Source organism: Pseudomyrmex gracilis, unplaced genomic scaffold (assembly GCF_002006095.1).
Source record: "Pseudomyrmex gracilis isolate BER0280 unplaced genomic scaffold, ASM200609v1 scaffold_178, whole genome shotgun sequence".
Classification (NCBI taxonomy): Eukaryota; Metazoa; Arthropoda; class Insecta; order Hymenoptera; family Formicidae; genus Pseudomyrmex; species Pseudomyrmex gracilis.
In genome coordinates, this window is record NW_018020762.1 from 14,833 (window position 1) to 39,977 (window position 25,145).

General features: G+C 40.4%; 4 protein-coding genes across 16 annotated transcripts in view; 2 read left to right on the plus strand and 2 right to left on the minus strand.

Annotated features, from left to right (window-relative positions):
- Positions 1-1,200, minus strand: part of LOC109857958 (high mobility group protein DSP1) — a 12,144-nt gene extending 10,944 nt beyond the window's left edge. Inside the window, exon 1 of the mRNA XM_020434770.1 lies at positions 1-1,200. This exon is cut by the window's left edge and continues 351 nt beyond it. Coding sequence (XP_020290359.1) covers positions 1-408 — 408 coding nt within the window. The 5' untranslated portion in view covers positions 409-1,200.
- Positions 1,201-10,976: 9,776 nt separating this feature from the next.
- On the plus strand, positions 10,977-13,410 carry LOC109857963 (histone deacetylase complex subunit SAP30 homolog). Of its 2 annotated transcripts, XM_020434784.1 has the most exons (4): positions 10,977-11,060; positions 11,149-12,211; positions 12,603-12,830; positions 12,981-13,410. In XM_020434784.1, the coding sequence occupies exons 2-4, from the start codon at positions 12,041-12,043 to the stop codon at positions 13,110-13,112; spliced, it is 531 nt and encodes a 176-aa protein (XP_020290373.1). In that variant the 5' UTR covers positions 10,977-11,060; positions 11,149-12,040; the 3' UTR covers positions 13,113-13,410. The 2 variants fall into 2 exon arrangements, with proteins under 2 accessions (XP_020290373.1, XP_020290372.1); XM_020434783.1 differs by having other exon boundaries at positions 11,012-12,211.
- A 1,252-nt stretch (positions 13,411-14,662) lies between these two features.
- LOC109857962 lies at positions 14,663-19,394 on the minus strand. Of its 7 annotated transcripts, none has more exons than XM_020434776.1 (6): positions 18,698-19,067; positions 17,115-17,321; positions 16,881-17,005; positions 16,555-16,712; positions 16,236-16,410; positions 14,663-16,119 (listed from the first exon to the last, which is right to left on the minus strand). In XM_020434776.1, the coding sequence occupies exons 2-6, from the start codon at positions 17,254-17,256 to the stop codon at positions 16,057-16,059; spliced, it is 663 nt and encodes a 220-aa protein (XP_020290365.1). In that variant the 5' UTR covers positions 17,257-17,321; positions 18,698-19,067; the 3' UTR covers positions 14,663-16,056. The 7 variants fall into 7 exon arrangements, with proteins under 7 accessions (XP_020290365.1, XP_020290371.1, XP_020290368.1 ...); XM_020434782.1 differs by having other exon boundaries at positions 17,148-17,321; positions 18,698-19,055; XM_020434779.1 differs by lacking the exon at positions 18,698-19,067 and adding an exon at positions 18,277-18,538.
- Positions 19,375-25,132, plus strand: LOC109857957 (DNA excision repair protein ERCC-6-like). Of its 6 annotated transcripts, none has more exons than XM_020434764.1 (16): positions 19,375-19,463; positions 20,241-20,364; positions 20,459-20,700; positions 20,820-21,142; positions 21,224-21,295; positions 21,420-21,549; positions 21,624-21,776; positions 21,910-22,037; positions 22,125-22,279; positions 22,421-22,735; positions 22,881-23,078; positions 23,171-23,320; positions 23,607-23,717; positions 23,801-24,004; positions 24,080-24,830; positions 24,923-25,132. In XM_020434764.1, exons 2-16 carry the CDS (start codon positions 20,275-20,277, stop codon positions 25,075-25,077), a joined length of 3,177 nt encoding a protein of 1,058 aa, XP_020290353.1. In that variant the 5' UTR covers positions 19,375-19,463; positions 20,241-20,274; the 3' UTR covers positions 25,078-25,132. The 6 variants fall into 6 exon arrangements, with proteins under 6 accessions (XP_020290353.1, XP_020290357.1, XP_020290358.1 ...); XM_020434768.1 differs by lacking the exon at positions 19,375-19,463 and adding an exon at positions 19,508-19,526; XM_020434769.1 differs by lacking the exon at positions 19,375-19,463 and adding an exon at positions 19,577-19,660.
- The last annotated feature ends 13 nt before the right edge of the window (positions 25,133-25,145 follow it).

The window sequence follows — 25,145 nt, forward strand, 5'->3', positions numbered from 1 at the left end:
GCCGCCGCCGACCGGCGTCGCCGTCGACACCGGACTCGATGCCGCGCCGGTGGTAGCAGGGTTCTGGAAGCTCGAAGCCATCTTGTAGGAGAAAAGCTGCTGACTCGCAGCTGCGGTGCTACGCACAATGTCCTGGTGATGCTGCGACTGTTGTTGCTGCTGCTGCTGCTGCTGCTGTTGAGCGAGTTGCTGCTGCTGCTGCTGTTGTTGCTGCTGCTGCTGATTCATTAAATGTTGATGCAGAGTCTGTTGTTGCTGCTGCTGTTGTTGCTGCTGCTGCTGCTGCTGTTGATCGGTCGAGACGGTGTTCAGACCCGAAGACCACCAGGCGGCACCGCCGCTAGCATCCTGTCTGTTATCCGGGCTTGCGGTGCCCCAGCCGCTAGCCACGCGGTGATGCTCCGACATGTCGTGTGTGCACGCAAGGATACGTCACCGTACGTCCGTCACCTCAGCCTCTCGTTTTACACGCTGGTGGCACAACACCAGCGTGGAGGGAAAGAAGGATATACGGAGGAATTGCTCGCACGCGTACGCACGCACACATGCACGCGTCTAGCGTTCCCTTTCTCTCTCGCTGTCTTTCTTTTTAGTTGCTGTCTTTTTCCCTCCCTCCCTTTCTTTCCTCTATCGCTCTCTCCCTTTCTCTCTCTCTCTCTCTCTCTCTCTCTCACTCTCTCTCTTTCTCTCTCGCTCTCTCTAACACTCACACGTACACGCGCTCGCTCGCACGCTCATAACTCGGTAACATCCCGCGTGCACGCACAGTGCACACAGACGGTTGGACTCTGGTATCTCTCTCTTTCTCTCTCTCTCTCTCTCTCGCGCGCGCGCGCGTACACGAGCAAATCTGCTTCACATTCGCATCACTTGGGAACTCGCTATTAGTCGGACGCTTAGATGTCGGAGAGAGGAGAAATACGCACCGCACGCACGCGTTTTCAACGCGTTTCTCACTGTCACACGGCACTGTTCGCGTCCAACCGGCGCCCCAATATAGTGGTCACACCACTACAAACACCGATTTCACTGTTACTCCGCTTCGCTTGTTTGTCAGTGCTCTTATTTCCTAGGAGACGTTACAGCCAGCCGCAGAAAATGAACAACGTTATCCCGTCCTTTTTCACGCGTTAACGAACGCGCGGAACACGCCACGGCGCGCGCGCTTCACTTCAGCCGTCGTGAATATTCGTAACGTATACGTACGTTATACTTGGGATGCGGTCTCGACGCTACGCTCGACCGTTCGTTAGCTCCGTGAGTAGGTACGGCGGCGGGCGAGAGGAGACGAGGCGGGCGGGTGGTTAGGGGAGGGCGCGCGCTCTCTCTCTCTCTCCCCCTCTTGCTCTTTCTTTTTCCCTCTGTCTCCCCACCATCGACGAGGAGCAACGACGTCGAACGCGCTCAAGCTGCCTACGTCTCTCTTTCTCCCTTGGCTTCTTTTCTTCCTCTCTCTTTCTCGCCGTATCTTTATCTAGTCAGCTTAGGCTGTCTCACTTTGTCCCCCTATTCTCTGTCCCGCGGCAAGACTCGCTCGTTCGAAGGCAAATGTTGGTTTCTTTCTTCCAGCGCGACGGTGCCGACGAAGGATATACGGATGTATATAACACCGCGTCCTTGATAAAATTATATCGGTGCGAGCAGCAACAGAGCGTTTCTGAGAACACGACGACGACGACGGCGACGGCGGACCTCAGCGGCGCTTAGGCGCAACGCGAGAAAAACGCATCATGCGCGTATCGCGGAACGTGGAGTTCCTGTCGCGCGTTTACAACACGCACACGGGCTCGATTCGCGGCGCTCGGCTTGGCTTTGGTTTGGCGCGGCGCGGCGCGACGCGAAGCAACGCCGGTACCGTCCGACGAGCACGCCGCTAACGATGACGATGGGGTGGCGATAGTAGTAGTTTAGTCGCAACAGCACCAAGGTGGTGTGGTGGTAGTAGTAGTAGTAGTAGTAGTAGTACTAGTAGTAGTAGCGGTGGTGGTAGTGGTGGTGGTGGTGGTGGTAGTAGTGGTAGTAAATTGCTTTTTCACATTGGAAAAGCATATACGCGCGCGCGAGAAACTCCGCTTCTCTCTCGCCTCTACCGACTACTCGCTACACGCGACGTCGCACACACAGAGGGCAAACCTGGCAAGAACAAACCGCCTGGACGCGCTCGTACGATCACTCTTTCTCCCTCTGTCTCTCTTCTTCTCTCAATTTTCCCTGCCCGCCTTCCCCCCTAGGCCTCTACCGGGTGTCTCATTCGCCGCTTAACCGTCTCCGTCCTCGTTCCTCGCCCGTGCTCCCGCTCTCTCGCACTCGTGCAGTTTTAGCCTTCCTTCCAGCGAACGCCGGCAAACTCTCGCGACGTTGCCAAGCACGCTTTCACCCGCCCGCTCACAAAGGAGAACCTAAGCGCGCCGGCCAATCGAACGGCGTCATGCCGTCGGTGGGGATGGCGGGAGTCCATCGTCGCCGCGCTACGGGCAACGTCGCTTTCTCTCCTCTTCCGTTCGTAGAGAATTCGAGAGAGGCCCGCACGCGGCCGCTTGGCTCTTTCGCTTTACAGAGTTCCTTCGTCAAGATACAGGAGAGAGGAAGAATGAGGTGGAGTGGTGGAGCGCAGAGGGACACAGAAACGACTCTGCGAACCCATCTCTACCCTTGAAACTCGAGGTCAACTTTTAGGCAAAGAAAGAGAAGCACGCGGAAAGAGAAGGGAAAAAAAAAAAAGAAGAGAGAAACACATCCACCGCGCGACCGACTGGCTGACTCCTCACAGTCGTCGCAACTGCGTGTTCTTTCTTCCGTTGCCTCTCTCTTTTTCTCTTCTTTTTCTTTTTTTTTTTTTTTTTTTTTTACCCTCTTTTAGTTTCGTTACACCGCTACGCTCTCGCGTCGCTAGCTCGGCTAGCTCACTGGAATTTGCCCCACATCGCGGTGTTGGACGTTGCTTCCTGCTTTTCGCCCGCCCATTTTCCCGCCCGTACACACGTGAGGACGACGGAGGACGCGTACCCCGATATGTCTTTACCGACCGACGACGGGCCCGTTCCTCGTCGGTCGATACGGAAGAATCTTCTACGGAAGCGTCGAAATTTCTTATATTCCGCGATACATAAATGCGCGTCCCGAAGATTGCGAGATCCGATTAACCGGTATCGAGAGAGAGAGAAACCCGGATTATTCACGTGCGAACTTACAATCACAGAGTACGCGCCATCTTGAAAAACAATAATCTTAGAAAAAAAAAACAATGAACGAACTTCAATTTTGATGATTGCTGTTTAATACCGATAGCGATCGTCGACGAACCGTGATCATCACTTCAAGCGAACCGAACGATTCGACACTCTATTGTGACAGAATACGCGTAATATAGATTTTTTCCAATTAAATAAATTTTGTATTTCTGCGTTACGCGAATATTAACTCTCGAATAAATTCATTGCGATAATCTCAAGAAATATACAACAAGTTCTAATTTGTTGTGTAAGTTCGCCGATGCTCATTCCTTCCCCCTCGTATATATTCCCCCCTCCCCCTCTCCCCCCCCATTATCTCTTTACAATAGTTGCAGGAATGTAACGCTCACGCTATCCATACTTCTTCGCGAGCATGTTCATGAAGTCGTGTGAATATCGTTGAATTCCTACTCGCGCCCGATTCGCCTCGCGTGAACCGGATAGAGAAGCGATCGGCGGCGCGGGTTCTCCTCGGGGTAATGGCCGAAATTTTTCCCGACCCCTCCCACTCCGCGCAAATGTGTTTTTTACTTCTTCTTTTTTTATTCTCTGCCTTTCTTTTTTTTCTCTTTCCAACTCTGATAGCGCGCCAGGAAGATGAAATGAAAATGTATATCGCGGGACCTGTGCGTCAGACCTGTCCTCCCCATCCCCCCCTTGCTCAGCCCTGCGTTTCCTTCACCCCTCCCGCCCCCGGACAACCCTTGCCATCGTGAGGCGGTGGGTGAGGCGGTACGGGTAACCCGGCACGAATCGAAGAGAGAGGAGAAGAGAACCGGGTCCGGGTCAATAAGACGCGTGTGCGAGAGAGACGGAGAAAACGAGGGAGACAGAAGTAGAGGAGTTGGAAGCAATGACGATGCCGAGGCTAGAGGAGAAAGAAGAGGGGAGGTAAGAGAGAAAGAGACGGTACAAGAACGCGGGAGATAGAAAGAAACAAAAGATGTAGGAGCCATAAGAAAGACGAAGAAAGACAAAGCCATCGTGCATTCCCAGGGCCCCGGCATTGATAATCTAACGAGCGTACGTACGTATTATATACATATACACACGTACGCGTAAGAAAAGGTCGAAATTGACAAACTGTTATTAAACGAAAAGGGAACGAAAACCGGAAGAAAACAAACTAACGTTAGCGAACGACACAAACTGCAGGTAACTGGAGAAAAAAACTGCGGTCAAAAAGAGAGAACCGCCAGATGAGAACTCGAATTCCTCCGATCGTGGTAATATCGCCTAACATCGGTTGTGAACCGGACCTCTCTCCCCCCCCTCCCGAGAGAACGCGATCTCTTATCTCGAATATATCTACGCATTGCATTCGAAATCCACTGATGTCTATGTTTCTTCGAAAACTTCAAGAATTATTCGAGAATCGAACGAACGAATTCTAACAGAGAAATCTTTTTTTTTTCTTTTTTTTAACATGGACTCGCTGAACGTCTATACGTGTTGTGTGAGAACACGAGAGTTTTACGAGAAATCACACAGTTTTGCAACGACATCTCCTCTATGAGACGCCTGATGTTTAATCTCCGATTTGTTCCGGGATGAAAGTAAAAAAAAAACTTTTTTCCTCGCGCAAATCTTCTTACAAAAACCTCTGCTAGAATCCTTAAAGAAGAGTTCGATCCTGATCAAATAAAACGAAAAAAAAGGTGGCAACGCATCTTGCGTACCGTTCAATTCCCACGTTTTAGCGCGCATTACGAGCGCTCGAAATGTACATATCGTAATTCTTTATCTAATACAACAACAACACACACGTATTCGCAAACGGCCACGCGGAACAGAAACAATGGCGGGAACCCTTCAAATTGTACCATCTGCCTTTTGAGGGCTCCCGAGCAGTGCCATGTGGCGATACAATTGCCGCGACTTGCCGGCATTTTTTTTTTTTTTTTTTTCACGATGTTTTCTTTGAAATAAAAAAACAGTCCATATGTGTGCGTCTGTGTGTCGGTGTGTGTGTGTCGAGAAAAATACAGATGATTACGAACATCTATAAATACAGAGCAGAGAGACAGTGTTGTATGCAAGTCTTAAAATCACGGAGAGAAAAAATTACTCCAAGGACTAAAAGTCAATCTTCTAAAGTTCACAAAACCAGATAAAATAACGCGTATAAAAAAAAAAAAACATCGAGTATCAAGGAAGTACGTTATTAGTCGGAGCAAAATCTTGATTTTTGTTTTTTTTTTTTTTTTTTACATCTTAGAAATGTGAAACAAAATTAAAATTAATCTTCGAGTGATTAATGTTTGTACGTAGAAGACAAAATCATACCGAGATTGTTGGATTTCGTTAGTTTCTTGTTTCATTACATCTGATTGCGCAAACTTACAAAAAGACTGTCTGTGAAAATAAGGTAAAATTCAACACAATGTGCAAGAGCACAATGTGAGAATTTAAATGGTATAATTTGGAAAACACGGCATCCAAAGTTACGCCCAGTGGCAAAAAGTAACGGTAGAAGTGATGTAGCTATATATGTTTCTCTAACAAAATCTTTACAAAGAATTATATACACTTAAGAACTATACAATGGCTATAATGGTGGATCCGAATTTACTCAGAGGAGTTGAACAAATGGCGATTGTGTAAGGCCCGAACACACTACATAAGAAGCAACGAAGAAAGCAAGATTACGTTGATGATAAGAAATAAATATCTGAAAGCATTTTGCATAGAACACTATTGCACAGTCTGTAAAATAGATGAATCTACTTGACACAAAACTTGTTTTTATATTATCACACATGTATATATATATATAAAACACATAGTGAAAAAAGTTTTGCAGCATCCGGATTTGACGGAGAGTTAGCAAAACAAAAATGATTAAACATCTGATCCCCGATTGGCTCTTTTCATCTATTAGATAACGTACTTCCTTGTAATTGCGCAACTATGCAAAAAATATTCTCATTATTCTAATTAAATTTTAGAAAAAAAAAAAAAATGCATTTCGCGCGAGATAATTTAACAAAAAGCTTCGTTCCGTCTACAATGAGCTTGGTATCGATTAAAAGCAAGAGCGTGGCCGGCAAGAACACGTGTTTATTGTAACGTTACTGATGATGTAACTCTTGGGCAACTTACACTCGGAACTCGGGCGCGTAATTCTTAGCGTATATGGCGAAAAGCGGATTATCCAAAGCGAAGATGCAGGAGCGAGACCAGAGAGAGAGAGAGAGAGAGAGTAAAGTACAGAGACGCGATTTGTTCCGATCGAGTGCTTTTGCGGATAATCGATCGAAAAGATGTGTGTATTGACTAAAAAACAATATTTGCAAATGTGAGTTTTTCTTCACGTATAGTTAGCACGTGTCTGTGTGTGTGTATGTGCGGACGAGTTTTTATATGCTTCGATAAAGCTCGTGAGTGCTTGCACGGCTTGAAATACCGCGATGCACAAGTGGTCCTTTACACACAAAGTATTCCAGACTATGATCAAGATTTTTATTGGACACCGGAACAGAGAGGCGTGTCGATGACTACGAAAGTAGCATAATAAGTTGTAAACAAAGAAAATAAAATTTCTTCCTTCCTCTATTTTTAAAGTCTTTCTTCTGTTATGTTGCAATAACCAAAGTTCTAGATTACGAGAACGTTCTCGTTATTGTTTGCATATTGTTTACACGTTTAACTCGATATATTCTGTTGTTTGAAAACTAATTAATTAAGATATACGTATTTTCCTCTCTCTCTCTCTCTTTCTCTCTTCGACCTGACTTCTTCATTTTCTTTATAAGCTTATATACCTTTTACACGTATCTCATTGTCAATTGTTTCACATAACTTTCCTATCTTAAGTTTATTTTATACCTATAATCTAACCCTAATCTAACTTACTTTTCTTCTGATCTTGCATTATTGCACAATAAATTCTCGTTCGCAACGAGTAATATACATCCGCGCGATAGAAGAAATTGCCACCTTAATTAAAGCATGTTTCCTAAACTAATCTTATATATTAGTATATCCGTTATATTGCGCAATAAAAAGTTATTACGATCTATCTTAATTCTACTTGTTTTACTACACACAAAAATCGTACCGGTTTCAGATCCCCAACTTGATTGCGCGTGTGCTGTCGACGTTTTTCGTGTACATACGTACGAGAAATATTCTTTCAGCTGCAACTTTCTGCACTCAAAACAAACAAAAGAAAAACATTACATGTATTATACTTGTATAGGAATTACACATAAAAATGTACATATATGAAAAATTTTTAATAGAAAATTTTATTTACCAACAAAGTATTTTACTAAACTAAAAATTCATTGAGAGAGAAAAAAACGATTACGACTATGTCGTTAAAGAACCGGTCTTGTCCTTCAAGTGGAATACACGTACAACAACTTTTAAACAACAGAACATCTGACACACTCAGAATGTTCTGCGCGCCAATAAGTTTCAATGTGTGTTGCATAGCAGAATTTGAAATCAAAAAAATCAAAAAAAAAATTACATGTACACGAATATAATAAAGTTGAAAAAAAAAAAATAGAAGACAATAATTTAAGAAAAAAAAAAAAAAACTGTACAGAGAAATACAGCTGAAAGAAACGGGATTTTTACGATGTCGAAAATGAAAAATTATGCGAACGCGCAGAGGAGGCCGGACTGGTGTTGAACGACTACTGGGCGAGACCGAATAAAAACGTCAAAGAGCGGAGTCGTCGTGTGGCGACGTCGCGCTTTGGCTTTTGGCGCCTCCGCATCGCCGTTGCGTGCATCGGGGAGAGCTCGCGTACGAACTCGTGACTGTACCGCGGCGCAGCTATAAATGACGCCTTACATAAATAAGATAAATATATCGCGTTCAATCTCCCGCATCCATAATATTCTATATGGGACACGCGCGTGCGACACGGCGACGAACGATAACGCGTATGCGACCGTAAAACGCGATTAACATGTCGCAGCAGCGCAACTATGTACTCTCGTCGCTTACATACAACCAACCGTTGCGACGTAATATAAGCGTGTGATATAGCGTGTACAATATAAGTAAAAGCGAGTTGCACCGAATTGCAAGGTCTGAACGCGGTTTTGACGCTACGTTGCGTTTTTTTTCGCGCGCGCGAGAGATGCACCATCGGTAGGAGAGAAACGCCTACGGGTAAACACTTCTCTCCGTATATTTCTCTCTCTCTCTCTCTCTCTCTTTCTCGGCTTTCTTGTGTCTCTCGTTTTCTATCTCGCTCTACACTCCGCTCTCCTGCCAACACTTCACGGGTCGCTCTCTCACTCGCAATCTATTTCACTGGCGTAATAACAAACGCGTCATGCAATACATAAACCCGTCGAGAGAGAAATAATCGGAGCAACGAGATGAGAGACGGGGGAGGATGGTGTAAAGAGAGACGTCGATTCTTTTTTTTCCAGGATCGCTGGACGTATATAATCGCCGACTCGATCGACTCGCACTTGACAGCTTTCGCGAAAGAGAGAGAGAGAGAGAGAGATACAACGAGAGCGGGAAAACGCGACAGGCGGCATGTCCCGCCATCGCGCCATGCAGGGTCAAGCGATGGCCGGGAGTGCGGTTTGATGTTAACGTGTCACGTTTAGCTGCATCATCTTCGTCGAGAGACGAAGTCTCTTTCGCGATGCACGGCGAAACGGCCGAAACAAACGACAAATTACGAAATTCACACGGTCACGACAATCTCTAGACGTTGACACCAGCGTTACGTTTTGTTAAACGGATTTTATAAAAGTAAACTCTCGTCGAGCGAGCGAGAGAGAGAGAGAGAGAGCCCAGGTGAACGGAGCGCGAACGATTCGCGAGCAGCGAGCGTCTCCGACGGCCTCCTTTGCGATCGACGTATATCACACATCACGAGACTCGCCGTCGCACGTTGATCGCGTGATATCACGATAATCCGCGCGATGTAAAACGACAAATAAATTCATAGGCGTGCGACGCGTCTGTCCGGGCAGCCATTTGCTGCCGTGTGCTGACGGGTAGTACGGAAATAAAAGATATACGTACGAGAAACGCAGCACGGTAGCAGCTCACGGCCAGCGGACACGCTCGCGTTGGGCGGGTCCGGCGGCACGGACGAGCGTGCGGCGTGTCCGGGATATCGTCGCGGGATCTGTCAACGCGGTACGCGAAAAATATTTGGATTTTTCTTACCTGGAACGCGATCCGCTACAGCTAAAAGGATTCTTCAGCTTCGAATATCGCGACCCCACGCCACTCGTGCGGCATACGGTCGGTGCAAGTGGAAAATCTCCCATTACCATTGGCTTATTTCAGATAAGCCGCAAAAAGTAAGCCAATCAGCGCCGACCTTTTATGTTTTGGTGCGTTTCTTTTTGTCCCCCACCAAATAAAATGTCGGCCGGACGAAAGGGCGGGAAAACGTACGGGTGCAAACGTCGATGTCCAACGGCGATCGCGTAGCCGCGAGTCGTCGTCGAGCCGATCACGTAAAAATTCAATCCGTTCAACCGCTTATTTCGTGTATCGTCTTTTGTTTCGTTCGAGGATTGATCGTCACGATCGAATACGCGAAATCAACGAGGTTATGCTAAGTTTCTATCGTAGATGGAGCTAGTCGACACACTACTGAGTGCGGTGTCGCGTAGCATCGTTTGACGACGATGCTGCCAACCGCTTGCGCGACGCAAAATCAAACCTCGATTCGATTTTGCGCGTCGTCTGCTTTTCTAACGACTAACCTAAAAACGTTTCTTATTAGTTTTCTATGTATATATATATATATATATAACATCCTACGTAAGAGATATTAGAGCAACGTGCCAAAAAGTCTAATAAAAACACTCGGATAAAGTCCGTTAACGTCACCTGTTCCGAGACAATTTATTATGTTTTTTTGTGGACAAAGAAAAAGTTTCTGCAAATATTTCTGAACAAAGATACCTTCGCATCAAAGTTACTGGAACTTTATAAACGCGTCGCAATACTTGCGTCGATCTCAATTTGACGCGTTGATTGTTTCAACGAAAAGTCTATTCCTTTGTGAGTAGCTTGCACCTTCGCATCCAAACGGATCTAGAGGAACAGGCCAATCGCGGACAGTTACGAGGAGACATCTTACTTGCTGTGATCTGTTACTTTCTTCTGCACCAAGACCGTCCGGAGCCGCATTAGAAACTGAACAGGCAAAGCCGTTTTTATTGGCCGTTTCATTTTTAAAGGCTGTTTCATTGGTTTCTGAAAACGAACTTTGGCGTTGCGTTCCGTTGGTGTTCACCACCGGTACCGAAAATCTATAGCACATGCGACGTGAAGTATAGATTTTTAAGTACCTGGTGCTGATAATAGCAGCCTTTAGATGTCGCAGCGCGTATTTTTAAATTGCGAACACGCATGCGCGTCAGCTACGTTCTTACTTCCGGCTAGCGCTGCGGAATCACAGGACGAGATTTCCAGCAGCTGCATTATAATAGGCGTAGTAACCGCGAACGGCCAACGAACTAGCCGACTGACTGGTAGTCGCTCGCGCCCAATCTAAGACCTGTTCCGCAACGGCAAGTCGCAAGAAATCGACCAATCACAATCGATTATTCCTCTGTGATTTGTCTGTGATTGGTGAATTTCTTGACGGACTTACCGACTTGACAGCTTACGTTCCAAAATCCTAGCTTGGTTACTAAAATGTTATAATTTTACGTCACGTGTACCTATAGTTTTCGGTTATCAAGGTAAGATTTTGGAACGTAATACCTGTATTGTGGAACAGACCTAACAGAGGCCCCTGTCACGCTCCGCTTCCGGCTCTCATATTTATCGTGGCGTCACCACGTTCAGTTTGATCGGAGGGGCGGAGAGGAACGCAAACAGTTAGTATCAGACTATCACAGAGGGTGGTATCGCACAAGTACTCGCGTCGTTACTCGCGTGTACCTAATGTGTATGTTTCTCGAATAGCTGTCTCCGGCTTTTGAAAACCCGGGCGGACTGGCGTATGGATATATTAATGGCTCGATCTGGTCGTTGAGAAACGAGAGAAAAAGCTTTCTCGCTTATTGTAACACCATCATCATCATCATCGTCATTTATCATCGAGTATATACGTCGCGGCACCGTCGAATCAACGTCGCGGTAAAAAAACGTGAATCAACAATTTAAATCATTTGGCCGATCGATAAAAGCCTTGGCGATCAATTTCTTCTATATGGAAGTGCACAAGAGAGAAGCGGCGTAGCTGCGGCACACATCAGCTTTTGGAGCGGTGCTTTCTGACGTGCGAGTTCGTCTCCAACTGTCCGAGTTTTTCTACCAGTCGGGGGGCGGAACGTCAGTTAGAGTCATGTGCGAATTATGTGGGAATTCGCTGCGAATCTCACGGATTTAAAACTTGACAAGCTTGAGAGAGAGCGTTTTCGTAATTGTGACCGGCGTGGGTCCCCCCGATGAACGTTCGGAGTTAAAAATTGCGCGTACACGCGTATGCATATATAATCCACCACCATCAAGTTTCAACACGGACTGACAGTTGCGAGTAAAAGAAAAAAATTTCTTGACGAGAACACTTGTCCGGTAGACTTGCGAGATTTGTTGTTTGGGTTCGACGGATTATGGACTCGCGCGATAATTTTGGCGCGTTTTCGTTACGGTCGTAGCTCGCGATCGTTTCTTTCCCAACCGCCCCAGCTGTTTCCGCAAATATCGAGGAGTTTTGTGATTCACTTACGTGAATCACAAAACCAAGCGGCACGTTGTTTGTTATCAAGCGGTGTTGTCGTTGTCAAGCAAGTAGCGCGCGCGGTGTCGGTGAATAACGGACAACGCTTTGAGCGTCGTCGCTCGTTACGGCCTGATGAACGGTTTTAGCACCGGCGAGGAGGACTCCCGGGGAGCGGCGGATCAGATCTGCTGTCTTGTTGACGACGGCGAGCGATGTTCCCGCCCGGCCGGCAATGCGTCCTACAGCAAGCGCATTCAGAAGACGGTTACCCAGAGGCGACTCAAGCTGAATCTCGATCATATGGTGTGTAATAGACATCCACGCCCTCTGATTGCTAATTTTTTTCCAGCAATACACGAAATGCGCGTCTGAAAATTCGATGTATTTTATCAATTGCCACGCGGTAATGTCAATTTTGTTTTTTTTTTTTTTTTATACGTCAAAAGCAAACTTATGTTTGAAATTTATTATCAATAAATACCGGCTTTGCTTTTGTTTTTCTCTCAATTCGCGCGGTAATTTTTATAAATAAATTACTGATAATATACACGTTATCATCTTTTTGTGCGCATCGCTTACCTTTCTTGTTTACTTTTTACGTAAAACACAGTTTGTGCGTGTATTTTTATCTCTTTGAAAAACTTAGAGTTTTGAATTATATTATTTCTAATATAATTCTTTTTATATGTTCCAGGCACGGCATATCTATATCTGTGATTATCATAAACAAGTAATTCAGTGCGCGAGAACAAAACAGCAACAACAACGTAGACGCAAAGATTCCGAAGAGGATTCCGGTGAAACCGACAACGATGTTCCAGAAGTCGATCTTTTTCAATTGCAAGTCGGTACTTTGAGGCGATATAAGAGGCATTACAAAATTTCCACGCGTCCTGGTATCAACAAAGCCCAATTAGCAGATGTAAGTAAATTGTGTATAATTTTTAAATGTGTTCGAAAATATATAAATTTTGTTTTGTGAAATATTTTAACGGAATAGTGGTACTCACACACACAGGTTTCATGAATGTAATACAGTCCCATCATCTGAGAATTGAAATGTCTATTTTAGGCCCTCATGAAGCACTTCAAGACCATTCCTGTGGTGGAAAAGGAAGCTCTGAGTTTTTTCATATATACTGTTAAAACCAACGCGAACAAGCTTGATCAAAAGAACGGTTTAAGCAGTAGTGATACAACGTAGCATGGACGGAAATCTCTCTGTATATTGCAGACAAGAACTCTGTATTTACTGTTGTAATTAACAAAAAACCATTGCAAGTTAGTTTATACATGATAAGTACAATCGTCTAATTTACGTGTGAATACATGTATTTTATAAGAAAAACTGTATAAAAAAAAATACGCATATAATCTATTATATATCATTAGTCATGTATGAAAATGCAATCACACAAATGTGTGACTAAAAAAAACATTTGTAACATATATATACATGTATATTTCAACATCAAAAAAATCATTTACTGTGCTTAAATTTTTTCCTTTCTTTTGTTTTTCGACACACATTGTGTTTGTTTTTAATTTTATTAAAAAGTGTATATTTAATTTTATGCGATGTAAAAATTGTACAGCCATGTATAAAGTTTCAAAATTACTCGCCATTTTGTCAAAATTGTGCGATATATAATAGATTCATAAATGAGTTTCGCGTTTCCCTTTCTTCAAAAACATTTCTATGTAAAATATTGTACAATAAAAACTTCATCTAAAATGTGCAATTATATTTTGCATATAATTGGTATAATCCAAAGAAGAGTTTTTATTTTTTTATCTTTTGTTTTTATATTAAGTCGCCGTCGTAGATTTCTATAGATCTGACGTTGACGTTGTTGATTCGAGATTTTGTAAAACCTGAATCTTGTAAGACAAACGGAAAAGTAACATTAACGGAATCGGTCCAGTGGTCTCTTGAGTGTAATGGCTGGGAGTGAGAGGTCCCGAGTTCTCGAATCCATACCGTCGGAATTTTCCGAGCTTTCTCAGACCACTGGGCCGGTTGTTTTCCACATTTATATTATATATGTTTGATTCAATACATTGCGACATTTGAGACAAAATTCTTATCAGTAGAAGAAGCAGTTCCGGTGATAAATATATTAAACATATCTTTCCAAAGAGTTTAAGCATCGTCATGTATATCTAGAAAGTCATTGAAAAAATTTAGTTATTTAATTATAACGTTATTTAATGTGTACCCATACAATTATTTTGTTTGTTAAACAAGAAAAGCAGATGCAAGTAATAATGCAAATATGTATAAAAATTAAAAGTTTGCTTTTTCATTTCTATGAAACATTTATTATTTTCAGTTTTATTAATTATTATTATTATTTTCATAAAATATTGTACAATAAATCTTAAACTCTTTTGAACTGATATTAGAAAAACCTTTCGCTATCAGGTTAATTAAAAAAACATTACGTAAAATTAGTAACTTGACGACAATCGAGAAAATTTATAAACACATTATCGAATGACAATTAGAATTAATGTACAAACAATCAATGAGAAATAAGTGTTCGCACAAAGCCGACGAGTTTTTACATATATCTTTCCTTTATTGAAAAAAGAACAAAATACATAGACTACACGTTCTGTTTATTTCGGGATGTCGTTATAATTGCCCGATAGATATACATTTATACTTTTCTAATGCTTACTTAACTACGCATAATTGGATAATACAAGTATACTGTACAACGCTCACTTTGCTCAAGATTTTTTACTTACTATTGTGCTTTTTTTTTTTTTTAAGTCTTTAACATAGTCATTAATATTAACTCACGTTCGAATTGATAAAGCTTCCTCGATAATAAAAATTTGTGCCTCATTTTTGAGAGTAATTAAATGCATTCACGTGTATATATGTAACTTGTTAAAAAATATGTACAATGGGTAAAGAGAAAATACACAAACTTTTTTTTGAAAGCTATGTGAGAGAATTATAAAAGATACGAGATATTAAATTCTCTTTGAGTTACAAAAAAGCCTGTTGTAAAAGTTTGATTGTAATTAAATACTTTAATAATATCGTAGTTTACTTAAAATCGACTTATTCGTTAATTACGAGTCGCTAGCGTTATTTTCCGTCTTTTTTAAGTAATATGTCAGATTCATATCAAATTTGTTTACCCACTGTGCGACATTGTTACCTAGTGAAGTATACAGCACGATCCCTACCCCGTTAACCATCACACTTTTGTCTCATCTAAACAATTCACGTGTTCGTGTTTATTTTGTTTCGAACGGCGATGTTTAACGGAGTATATACTGTATACAAATTTATTGCGAGGCAGCGACGTGGTGTCCTTGGTTTCTTGCAGAAAATCTTCTATACGTTGTACATAGTCCCATTGTGTGTAATAAGATTTATCTCTCTTTTCTATTGCCAACTGATTCATCTATTCCACATTCTCGTTATTTCTTACATCTCGACGAAGCAAACTACAGTAACTACTATGCGATATAAGTTTATGTGTACGGTGCAATATGTACGGTTTGTTACTTTACTCTCGAACGTTTACCAGTATCGTTTATTATCGCCTCACCATTGTAATGCATGAGAGTTACTTTATTTATATATATATATACACATATATATATATGTATATATATATGTTTGTGCATATATATATGTTAGTTATATAATTACTATTATTCCTATTACTAGAACTTTTTTATATAACAGAACATCAATTATTTAAAACATAGTATAATCGAAAGGATTTGATTAAACAGTGTTTGATTAATTGATATTCCATTACGTCTTGTATTAGATATTGGGTCGGTAAATATCTATATATTAGCACACGTTAGTCATGTATTTTTAATATAGCGCCTGTGTGTTGTTATATGATAAAGAAATTCTTTTATAAAATGCCGTCCTTGGAGTCTTCTTTCCAAATCTCTGTTTCTTGTTTATCGTGTACGTAAACCGAATTTTTGCAAGAGTCAAATTTCTTTTCTTTCCGGACAATATCAACAGTGTACATAATATATACAACGGTAATAATCAGTAATACTAGGTTAGTAATAAACTTATCGTACACCTTGTGCACTAGTTAGTGCCAAAGTGCTCGAATGAGAATAGGGTCGCCTTCGTCCGTCTTCATTAAAGCCATGATTTATACGGTTCCAACTTCTTCTGGATCGTAGTTCTTTACTCTCTTGTTGTACGCAATTATTTCCTGTGTATTAAAAATGTTTTTATGTAAGTAATCAATTAATTCTGATTACATACGAAGCAACAGAAAAATCTCTACAAATTGCATTAAACAATCGTTCAATTTCGATGCAAACTTACTCTCTCGTATCGAGCTCTGTCCTCTTCCGCGATGGCCATGTATTTGGATTTCGTTTGCAGATCCGTGCTCATCCACAATTTTCCTAGTTCTTTCGCAATGTCGCCCACACCCATCTCGGGATGCAATTCCCTCATCTTACCGCGAAGCTCTTGGCAGAAATAGAAAAACGCGGATCTAGATAGTCACACAGATACAATAAAACTTGTTAATGCAATTCAACCCATAATGGTGCTTTAATGTATTTAAAAATAAATTTCATAGAATATAATACTCTAAATAATAATAATATCATTATTCTTTGTTCTTCACTTAACATACAGCGCTCGTTTCGGCGCGTCCTTGTCTCTGTATCGCTTTGTTCCTCTACGTTCCTTCGTTGGTCTCTCCGTTGGCTCTTCGTGACCTGTGTAATGTCTATCGTAATAGTACATTTTTTTGTTGTTGCAATGAGCATTACCATCTTCCAGATGCACAATCTAAAAAAATACTCATCTTATTCATTATTATCGAGTACGAAATGTTTTCTGTGACTTCTTTGAATTTATTTAAGTAGCTGTAACACATCTTCCATCTATAACTTATACATACATTTGTTATCAGGGTTTGATAATCGCTTGTATGCAAGAAATGTGAATATTTCTCACCTCATTCTTCACAGGCACCGTATTAATGATGAAGTTCTTATTCTGATTGGTATTGGACCACTTTGCCTGATTGGTAGAGACAGCAGACACATTGTTGGCTTTCATCACATTCTCTCCACCGCATTCTGTATAAAGAGAATATATAATATGATGTGCAGCCTTATTTACATAATTATTCCTCAATAAATACCTCTGTGTAATATATGTAATATATGTGTCTTTAACAAAATATACCTGTATTTGTACCTGGTATATATAAATATATACCTGGCGTCATATTAGTCTGGCTGACGATCATAGTGTCTCTCATTCCAGAATTTAAGGAATTATCACCGGTTTTTGTAAGATAGACATTCTTTCTGTCCGAAGATTCCATGACTGCAGTCTCTTGATTATTCTTGATTCAAGGGATGGCTCACAAGTATCAATAGCTAGAGTTATCTGCCAATAATATTTAATTAAAAAGTGTTTCTTTCACATGTAACACAGATACAGATAAAAAAAAAATTAAATAGTAAAACAAAGTAGACATTAAAAATTTTCCATTTATAATTGTTTGGTGTTTTATACAATAAATTATCTTAAATAATTTATTTTGAATCTTGAAATTTACACTTCTGTGTTTTAATCAATTAAAATCACAAAATCATTGAAATCAAACATTTTTAATGAGAAATAATCAGAGACAAATAAAATAAACCAATTGTTTGATCGGAGATTTGTGCTTTTTACTTCTATCATTCATTTATTTATTTATATTTCACTCTGTGCGTGTCTCCTCTACTATTTCTCTGCAAAAATTAACATGTTTTGACATCTTTTGTTTTGTTGAGTTTTTGTCTCACGTAATCTTACACTATTATATATATACATAAAATTTTTTTTAACGCATTCTACGCGTTCTGTGTGTCATCGGTATCCAACGTCATAGCTGCGTCAAGTATTATACATTAATTAATGATCGAGTATTATACATTAATTAACGATAATAAAATATATTCGAGGATACATTCCGGTTGTTAGCGAAAACAGCGTAACCGCCTGAACAGAAAGCTTGTTGTCTTCAACTGTTTATTTTTTTTTCTTCGATGACACTTACGGCTAACGAACACGTTAATTGAACCGCAACGATTCAAAGAGAACGCTCGCATTGTCCGGTCAAAAAACGGGGATCCCTTACCAGGCGTTGCACAAACGCGACATATAACAAGGGCGGAAGCGGGAGGCGGTTGTGGGTCGGCAATCATGAGACGAAAAAAAAAAAATTAATCGATGAAAAATCGGCCTACAAGCCGTGCTCTCCTTCCCGAGTACGTACGAAAATATATGAAAAAAATATTACACGACAATATACGGAATCACGGTGTCTGCGCAAATATGTGTGCGAAGAACTCACATCTAAACATCATTGTACACACGAGGGGAATGTTGTATCGAGACGATCAAAATTCGCCGCGACGAGAGAGAGAGAGAGAGACGCGACGATTCGATTGTTTCGGATTGTCGCGTTCTTTCGGACTGCGTGCGACGTTCGCAACTTCGCCGTGGAATTCGCCAATAATCGCCAGCAACGGTGAGGAAAAAACGCGTCGAACGCGAACGTTAGAAAGGAGGAAAAAGAATAAAACAACCGAATTCTCAAACGAATCAGATATGGCAGTTGCCGTGGCGTGACGTACATATACATATATACGTGTGTGTATATATATATATATATACATATATGTAATTTTTGTTGCAAATACACGTTTATACACGTACATACACGTTACACGCGCGTATGTATGTAGCCGCACAAACGATGCGAGAATCTTTACCTAGGGATTATTGCTCATTCGCGCGGATATCGCATAATTTCCAAGAGCGATCCTCGAAACGGCGAAACGTTGTGTTGTCGTAGCCACGAACCTCGCCTCTTGTAGACAAATACGCACACGGCTGATATATATATATATATAAATCGTCGCGCCGAACAATCAACCAACAATCAAGCGCGTGAGTCCGGAGATACAACAGCTCTCAACCGCAGCACGGTATCGCGAATACACAGTGGCGTAACCCTCGGTTTTATATATTTTGTTCGAGATCGACAGACTCCCGAGAGTTCGTCGGAAACGTATACCGATTGGCTATCGGAGTTTAGGTTAGGTTACATTAAAGGTTAGCTCGTGGCCAATAACCCTCACAAAGGCGAGCGAGGTTCCCGGGTACGTGGGGACCCGCGTCTGCTGTGGTGCGCTAATATCGGTTGGTCGAGTCCGGGTTCACTTTCATTGGAATAGAAAAATTCCACGCCATTTTTTTTGATTGCCGCTCGCTTAATTGTTGGCATCATGCTCGGAAACAAATATACTTTATATGTATATATATACGTATATATATTATATGTATAGTTTTTTAACAACTTTTAAAAAAACAAACCTTTTTAAAGGGTCGGACCGGATTGACGGGCGAACTCTGAAGAGTTGAACAAAGAGAGAGTGAGAGAGAGCAAACTGGAGCGAAAGCGAACTCCGGACAAGAGAGAAAGATCGCACAATATAGCGACCCGCCTTCTCTCTCTTGCAGTTAGCTGCACTTTGAGTACATAAACTTTACTCACACCCTGTATTGCATTTTCTCGCGTCCTTCCTCTCTCGGAAATGCGTAATGATATTATTTTGTTTTTTGATCATTTAAACAAATTGTAGTTTCTGTAACGAAACCAAAAAAGGCGGTCTAATTAATAATTTAGTATTTCAAAAAGTTTGCGATCCTTTGTGTTTGTTTGTATCAATAATGTACGTAATATAAACACAAAGGGGAAAACAAACCTATAGTTTACTCTTTTTCCGATAGGGTTAAAATTGTCGCGGTTTTGAAACGCGTGCACATCTCATTAATTTAAAAATACGTAAAAATCGAATATTTTTAAACAATCACAAAAAAATTTTTTTTTTATGCGATAATTTAAAAACTACTTACATATGTATAGAACTCTAAAACGTCGCTGTGTATATTTAACTGCGCTATATATGAATTAAGTTCGTATAAATTCGCACTTGAATTTAAAATTGTTATTGTAATATATAATGACGCACATATATGTGTAATTGATATGCCAGATATATAAATTTTGCTGCGTCGATAAAAACATTCGATAATTTGCATGAGGCTTTTGCTTCCTCATGTTTGTATTATTCATGCGTGTTTGTATTATTGATGAGAATTTTTGCATGTGAAATAAAACGATCGATGATTTCTTTCTTTATGCAATTCATATTCCGGCGTAGAAAATATGTACTTAATATCTTGCTTGAGCACGTGTGCGAGGAATAATATTTTTGATATTTAACAAATATATAATTTATCATGTTGCAGCAAGATATGTGACGACTTTCTTCATCTTTTCGCGATGGCAGAAACTAATGATGACAATTCATCGAGCCTTAATGACATGACGAGAAAAGTAATCGAGGATGAGCTTCCAAATAATTTAGAAGAGGTACCTTAGGTTATGCAATATTGCACAATATACATATATATGACATGTATATGTGTCATATTATTGTATTTTTTTTATAAAAGAATATTTACAGATAGTATCTGTGAAAACGGAAGATAGCGTAGTGCAACAAGTTTCGGAGCAAATTGAAAATGCCTCGAAATCCTTCAATCAGGACAGAACTCAGGAAGATACTACACAATTGAGTGTTAAAGAAGGTGAAGAAATTGATGGCACACTAACTCACAAGGAAAAGTTGCAAAAACAGGTGGAAATTGGAGAGATTACTCCTTTTGAGGCAATATCTAAACAGTCGGCTTTGGAACAGACAGAAAAGTATGTCAAAAACTTCATATTTTAATTATTAATTTAATATCACTCTGACAAAACGTCGAAAATAATTTTTCACCCCTGTAGTAGTTACGAAACAAAATAATTGTTTTTGTATTTGCTAGAATTATCAAGAAAGGCTCTCACTTGGACCTTGAGAAATATTTTAAACAGCAAGCTGCTCTTGCGGAGCAGAAAAGGAAGTTAAAGAAAGTGCCTAAAGCATCTTCCGACAAAGATCATCCAATCCCAGCCAAAAAAGCAAAAGTATTCAACGTTGATGCAAGATCGAATAAAAATGCTCCAAAATCTTCTAAACACGAGGAAAACGTCAAAACTAACATTCCGCAATATACAAAAGAAGTGGAGTCTTCAAGTGTTACAAATGAATCTACAGACATAAGTTCCGGAAGCGAATACATTCCCAGTGATAATGAAGTCGATTCTGGTAATATTATTATTGATTACTTATTTTTAAAAGTGTACCTTGTAAAACATTTTATTAAAAGAAAACTAACATTTGTTTTAGATGCGGAAAGTAAAGCAGTGTCAAAGAAAAGAAAAAGTTTTACTAAATCAAAGTGCACACGTACAAAGAGAAGTATGTATGTGGCGATAAGAGAAGAGAGAGAAGAACATAAATCGATGTTTCTTATTATGTTTGTTTTTATTAGACCCTAAAAATGTTTTGTTCTAATTTATCTTAAAAATGCCTTAACTTCCAGCTCGTGACGACGGAGATAATTGTACATTCAAGCAAAGAATGGAAACGAACAGCTATCCTACAACAGAAGAAATGCACAAAATCGACACTCTATTTAAAGTACCGCTATGTATTTGGGAAAAATTGTACAAGTAAGCACGTGTGTGTGATCGCGAGTTAACTCTGTGCAAAAAATTTGTTTTTTAACTCTAAACTCTTTGCGCAGATATCAAAAGGTTGCGGTTAAATGGCTTTGGGAATTACACGGTCGTAGATTGGGCGGTTTATTGGGCGACGAGATGGGATTAGGAAAAACCGTACAAGTTATCGCTTTTCTCGCGGGAATGGATTGCAGCGAATTGCTCTCTTACAACGGAAGGTATTTTCAACTAACAAAATGTGTTTATATTTCTCGAAACAAAATGAAAAAAAAATTCATGTTATTTCAAATATATTGCTTTAACATTTATATTAAATATATTAACTAAAATTGTGCGCAATTCAATTGGCAGATTCCGAGGTCTAGGTCCAACCATAGTTGTGTGTCCTGCTACTCTGATGGAACAATGGGTGAAACATTTTCACGAATGGTGGCCTTTTTTCAGGGTCGTTGTGCTTCACCATTCTGGTGGTTACAACGGTAATAAAAAAAAATATATCACGATAAATTTCACACTAGAATAATTCAATGACTTGATAACAAACTTGTTGCAATGTTCTCATGTAGGTGATCCAGAAGATCTGATAGAATCCTTACAAACTGGCGGAATACTCGTAACTTCTTACAATGGTGTTCTCAAACACAAAGATTTGCTCGCATCTAGTCAGTGGCATTATGTTATTCTTGACGAGGGACATATGATTCGTAATCCACAAGCGAAGGTAATTAATTATCAAAAGAGAAATTGTTTTACTTGTAGACAAGCAATTTAATATTTGATTTTACTTTCTATCATATCTCTATTTTTGTTTTCGGGTTTTGTGTTTATTGAATACTTGTTTATATTAATCTAATCGGTGCAGGTAAGCCGCGCAGTTAAGCGATTCTCAACGCCACATCGATTGTTGTTAACCGGCAGTCCGATGCAGAATTCTCTAAAGGAATTGTGGTCCCTGTTTGATTTCATTATCCCCGGCAAATTAGGAACTCTTCCCGTGTTTCTGGAACATTGTGTAGCTCCTATAACGCGCGGCGGTTACGTAAACGCTACGTCGCTGCAGGAAGCCACGGCTCTGCAAGTGGCTACATTGTTGAAGGATACCATCACGCCGTATATGCTCCGGAGAACGAAGACTGACGTAAAACATCATCTCACACTGCCGAAAAAAAACGAGCAGGTTATTATTTCTTTTTTATTGAAAATGTCAGCGCAGTTTTGTTTCCACAAATCAAATGAAATAATCACAATCGACAATAGACTTAATTATTTTTAATATTAAAAATATGTATCAGATGCGTAGATAACAGTTGCTTTTCTTCCAGGTATTATTCTGCAGCTTGACGGACGAACAAAAGAAACTGTATAAAAAATATCTGTCTTCCGACGACGTATTGTATGTCTTACACGAGAGAAATAGTAATCAGGATAGAGGAAGATACAGAGCGAGGTTTCTTATTGCGTTGTCGGCGTTGAGAAAACTTTGCAATCATCCGGATTTGTTTTTATACACTCGAGAAATGGTAAACTCTCATCGAATGATATTAATTCACACAGACATATTAATAATTGATTTATAATATGACATTTATAAATCTCAATTTTGTTTTTAAAGGATTCGGACGAAGACGTCGACCTGTCCGAGGAACAGTTACAGAAATTCGGTTATTGGAAACGAGCCGGGAAAATGATTGTGGTGCGATCTCTCTTGAAAATCTGGCACAAACAAGGACACAGAGTATTACTTTTCACTCAGGGAAAACAGGTATGTAAACAATTGTTTATACGAACTAAAAATAGTAACCAAATAAGGAGATCTGTTATCGATTATATCTCACGATAAAACAAAGCTGCGCACAGATATTTGCAATAGAAAAATAATAAAGTATCTTGCCCGGAAAAGAAGATTCTAGATTTGACTCTTAGCCGAGATCAACGAATTTTGAGTAGAGTTCCGTAAGAGTTTCAGATGCTAGTAGAAAATTTCAATGTCAGTAGACAATGTTCAGAGAGTAATATTAAAACACACAACGTGGTTCTTCTTTGTACAGATGATGCACATTTTGGAATGTCTTTTGCAATTGGAAGGATACACGTATCTAAGAATGGACGGCACGACGATAATGTCTCAGCGACAGCAAACAATTCACAAGTTCAACAATGTAAGTCTCAAACAATTGAGAGACGCGTTTGATACATTTTGTATTTACGTTCGTGAAAAAACTTTCTTCTTTTTTTGTCAAAGAATCCATCGTATTTTGTATTCCTGCTAACAACGCGCGTAGGAGGCTTGGGAGTGAATTTGACCGGTGCGAATCGAGTGATAATTTACGATCCCGACTGGAACCCAGCCACGGATGCTCAGGCGAGAGAACGCGCATGGAGAATAGGTCAAAATAAACAAGTCACTATCTACAGATTAATTACCGCTGGCACGATCGAGGAAAAGGTTGGTTACAATCAACGGGTCTAACTTCTTATTGCACTTACATGTGCAATAATTAGAGATCCTTTTTTTTTTCAGATATATCACAGACAGATCTTCAAGCTGCTACTTTCCAACAAAGTTCTCGACGATCCACGTCAACGCCGATTGTTTCGAACATCAGATCTTATAGAATTGTTCAATCTGAACGAACCTATTAACGGCGATTCTTCAGAATCCGATAGCTTGTTTAGAGAATCCCGACTGATGCCCGCACCGAGTTTTTCTCACAGCAAGATCGAGAAGATGAAAAAATTAGCCTCGGCTCTGAGCAAAAAAATAAGCGCGACGATACAATCGACTTCCAACGAGGATAAAAGTGACAACAGTTCTGGGAATAAAAACAACGAGCAAAATAATAATTCGGGACACATCGAGACTGTCGTTGCTGAAAACGACGTGTCTGAGAACAAAACATTATCTCCCAATCAAATCGATACACAAAACAATCTGAACAAACAATGCAACGAAGATTCGAATACAAATTTGGATGTTGAAAGGAACACAAAAACTAATGATACGTCTAAAGATGTTTGCGAACAAGACGTAGCTTCCACAAATCGTAGTAACGTGGAACAGGAAGACAAGTCCGCTTCAGGCGATAACAAAACCACATCTGTTCGTAAACGTAAAAAACACAAAAAGGAATCGAAGAATATTTCCGCGATGTTTGAAGGAGAACGTGTATCTTGTCTGATTGGTCGACGTTTAGGACGTTCTAACGAAGAAGAAGAATCAGTTTCAACTGCGGATGATGATTATGTGCTGAGAAAATTATTCTTAAAATCAAGTAAATTTTCTATTTGAAAAAAAAAAAATAAATAAACTACTTAAATGTTTTATTTTGATTCTGTAAAACTCTCTTGTTTCTGTATATTTCAGATGTCAGTTCAGCTTTCCAGCACGAAGACGTGTTGGCGAACGCACGTCTCAACGACAATAATGAGAGCACGATGCAACGTTTCGCGCGTGAATCGGCCTTAGAAAGTATGGATTACGTTCGCCAATCGGGAAAATTTTGCTGGAAGCCAGAGTGAAAACGTGGATGATTAGTGTGATCTTTGATACTTGCTTATAGCAACATGTTTATTTGTTTTTCATTACT